Source organism: Sinocyclocheilus grahami, unplaced genomic scaffold, assembly GCF_001515645.1.
Source record: "Sinocyclocheilus grahami isolate Dianchi unplaced genomic scaffold, SAMN03320097.WGS_v1.1 scaffold236.1, whole genome shotgun sequence".
NCBI lineage: Eukaryota > Metazoa > Chordata > Actinopteri > Cypriniformes > Cyprinidae > Sinocyclocheilus > Sinocyclocheilus grahami.
The window spans coordinates 942,755-946,801 of NW_015505415.1; the positions used below are offsets into that span (position 1 = coordinate 942,755).

Here is a 4,047-nt window from a genome sequence, read left to right on the forward strand (position 1 = left end):
AGTAATATATATATATATATATATATATATATATACACACACTAAATCATATAAAGTGCTTTAAAAGATTCATAAATATACTGTATATTTTCATAAATGTTTGAATATGATTATTTTTAGTAAAACCTGATTTCAGCTCAAAAATGTCTATATAGAATTAACCATAAACAAAAATGTTTTTTAATTAGCAAATATACTATATCTTTTAACAAATGTTTTAAAGTGATTATTTTTAGTATATATACTAAATAATTATTTTTTTTTATGCTTTAAAAATAAGTATATATTATATATAATAAATTATTTTCATTAAATATATTGAATCATTTTTATTTGAAGTGCTTTAAATTATAAATATACTATATATTTTCTTAAATGTTTTAAAACGTTTATTTTTAGTATATATACTAAATAATTGAATTTTTTTTATGCTTTAAAAATAAGTAAATATAAATAGATTATAAATTTAAATAGATTATAAATAATCTTAAATGTTTTAAAATGATAATTTTTTGTATAAATAATTTTTAAGTACACTAAAAAAAATCAGAAGCATACTATATATTTTCATAAACATTTTATAATGTTTATTTTCAGTACATACTAAATAATTTTTATTTAGTATATATATTTTCTTAAATGTTTTAAAATTATTTTTTTTAGTAAAACCCGATTTTAGCTCGAAAATGTCTATATAGCAGTAATCATAAACACAAATATATTTTTTTTTAAATGAGCAAATATACTATATCTTTTTACAAATGTTTTAAAGTGTTTATTTTTAGTAAATATACTACATATTTTTTTATTTTTAAGTGCTTTAAAAAAATCATAAATATACTATATCTTTTCTTAAAAGTGTTAAAATATTTAGTTTTAGTAAATATACCAAATTTTTATTTTTAAATGCTTTTAAAATTAGAACATATATTTTGTAAAATGTTTTTTAAAATGATTATTTTAGTAAAACCCAATTTTTCCAATCTTTCAATCTCTATATTAGTAATCATAAACAGTCTGTTTTCATAAAACTCATCATCCAGCACAGCGTTAGCACCGCTACAATATAAAATACTTCAAGCCATGCATTTCTGTCAAATATAATTCATGCAATATGCCAAACCTTTAACCCCGCAGGGAAAAATTCACCCGTGGCCAGAGTTTAAAAGCAGCCTGATTAAATTCAAACTGAAAATAAAACTACTGACAGCAGCATGAATGCAAAACCTAGTGTGCTGTCTACATAGGGAGCCCTTCAGGGCCAAACATGACAAACATTATTATGCAGTCGAGAGCATATGCACTCCTCTTGAATTTAATTATTGCTATTGGCTGTTTTAGCTTCATGCAACAGGTAATCAGAATGAAATATGCAGGCACACATTTACCTTTCACAAGCATCTGATCTCTACACATGCCTGCATAGGCCTTACGGTCACGCTCGGATTGAAAATCGTGTTTCTGATGGTGTTCAGACGGCAGATTTGGGAACAGATATTAGATATCAACAGCTGATCGTCTGGGTTTGTTTAGTTCGCATCACCTTCAGCGACTCTAGACTGAAGGAAATGTAGCTTTGACTTGATTTCTAATGTTGCGCTTGTGTCTGAAATGTCCATCTGTCAGTATGAGCACCTGCGTCTCCGACAGTCCCTTCTGCTGCTCCGCCGGTGAAGCCCAAGCCGTCGTGGATTCAGTGAGTCACACACACACACACACACACAGACACACTCACAGACACACACACACACACTCACACACTCTCACACACAATCGAGCTTTGGGAACTTCTGAGCATGATGAACCTCTAAATGCATTCTTCTCAAACAATACCAGGGCTCTGTTTGGATTCAATAGTCATTCATGCAACTGCAAATTGTTTAAAGATGACTTTGATTGAATAGTGTGGTGAGGATTTGATTAAACTTCAACTAAAAGCATTAGTTTTAGTCTAAACTTTAGTCATTTGCTCACCCAGAAGCCGGAGCTGTCAACGTCAAAACGCATAATTAAGGTCTCATTAAAGTCTCGTTTAAGTAGTCCACACAACTCATGCAATACTTCCCTGAAGTCACTCATTATGTGCTTAAATGAATAGTGAAAATGACAACTTGCTGAAAATGTTCTCACCCTCAGTTCATCTGAGATTAGGATGAGTTTGTTTCTTCATCAGATTTGTAGAATTGTAGCACTGCATCAGTGTCTCAGCAATGGATGCTCTGCAGTGAATGGGTGCCGTCAGAACGAGAGTCCAAACAGCTGATAAAAACATCACAATAATCCACAGCACTCCAGTCCATCAGTTAACATCTGGAGAAGACAAAAGATTAAACAAATCCATCAAGACGTTTTAACTAAAATACGAGTCCATAATAACTCTTCCTCCAGTGAAAAAGTGCATTGGTGTGAATCAGGAGAGAAATCTGCACAGATCAAGCAGCGTTTAAACAGCTCTAAACAAATATGTGGCTGGATTTTAATGTGAGAGACAACAGCAGATGCACTTTTTCACTGGAGGAAGAGTTATTATGGATTATGGACGTTAAAAACATCTTAATGCTGGATTAGTTTCAGCTTTTGTCTTCTCCAGATGTTAACTGATGGACTGGAGTGCTGTGGATTACTTGTGGATTATTGTGATGTTTTTATCAGCTGTTTGGACTCTCGTTCTGACGGCACCCATTCACTGCAGCGCATCCATTGCTGAGACACTGATGCAATGCTACATTTCTCCAAATCTGATGAAGAAACAAACTCATCCTGATCTCGGATGAACTGAGGGTGAGTGCATTTTTGCACAACTATTGCTTTAAGTTTCTCAACTTGTCTAAAGCATGTCAGTAATGTCTCTCTTTTTATGTTTCATTGAGTAAATGATTATTTTTGTTAGTCTAATCCTGTGAGATCTACCTTCTCTTCTCAGGCTCGTCCGTACGGTGCTGCAGAGCCGGTGCCGAGCTCAGGTGAGCGATCCTGAACCACAAACAATAGGTTTTATTAGAGGAGTATGACAATGTAAAAGGTAAAATCAGTAATAAAATCTAATGAGGTTTCCAACAAGTATTTATTTAAATATCACAATCATTCCATAGAACAATAAGTGAATACAGTTTTCAGAAGAAGACAATGTTATTCTGTTCTATGGCTCATTTCTCAAATAATATAAACTTCATTTTTTAAGTTATACAAGATTCAACTCTATTTTCCAAGTCAGTTTAATATGTTTTAAATCAAAACGATGCTGGTTCGATTCTACTTAAAAATCTAAGACCGCAGCTGAACTTAAGTTTTTGAATCTAAGTAGATTGGGTTTTTTTACAGTGTGTATACATTAAAAATAATAAATATTTTTTGTTCTCTTCTCTAGCTGATAAATGGTTCTATTACGAACAGACATAGACGATCATCAGCGCTGACTCCCGGCTGTCATCGTTCTGTTATACATTGTATTAGTTACTGCTAAACACTGTGTAGTTTGATTCATAAAGGCCTAAATAAAGTTTGGATGTAATACTGTGCAAAATATGAACACACAAACTCAATCAGAATAAAGCAATGTGACTTTATAAATACACATCTGTGGTTATCAAGAGCTATTTTACTGAAATATGATACATGTGTACGTTATGCAACTTTTCAGTGTTCGTTTATGTATGTGTTTGTCAAAGGAACATCTAATTGTAGCACATTTAATTAATAAATAATTGTTGCTAATTTCATGATGCTGTTTCTTGACTTCATGCCCCGTCGCCATGGAGACCAGCATCACTGTAGCAGCATCTGTTACTCTGCGTTTGAATGGCTTTTTACGGGAAAACCGACATTACGCTGACATACGAGGATCATGTGAACGATGCATAAGAGTGATCTTCCTTTAATTGGGGAAATTTCCTATCCTACTCGGAAAAACAAGCAATTAGTATAGTTTTGCATTAGCGGTCAAAAGTTTGGAATAATTAAGTTTTTAATGTTATTTAAAGAAGTCTCTTCTGCTCACCAAGGCTTTATTGAGCACTGATAATAATAGATAATTTATCAGCAAATCAG

General features: G+C 32.3%; 1 protein-coding gene across 2 annotated transcripts in view; it reads left to right on the forward strand.

The window, feature by feature from the left end:
• ppa1a (inorganic pyrophosphatase 1a) overlaps positions 1 to 3,841 on the forward strand; it is a 12,036-nt gene extending 8,195 nt beyond the window's left edge. The window contains exons 9-11 of one of the 2 annotated variants that reach the window (XM_016288919.1): positions 1,627 to 1,696; positions 2,924 to 2,963; positions 3,368 to 3,841. In XM_016288919.1, the coding sequence (XP_016144405.1) occupies positions 1,627 to 1,696; positions 2,924 to 2,963; positions 3,368 to 3,399 (142 nt within the window). In that variant the 3' untranslated portion in view covers positions 3,400 to 3,841. The remainder of the gene's footprint in view (positions 1 to 1,626; positions 1,697 to 2,923; positions 2,964 to 3,367) is intronic. The other variant, XM_016288920.1, reaches the window with a different exon arrangement.
• Positions 3,842 to 4,047: the final 206 nt, after the last annotated feature.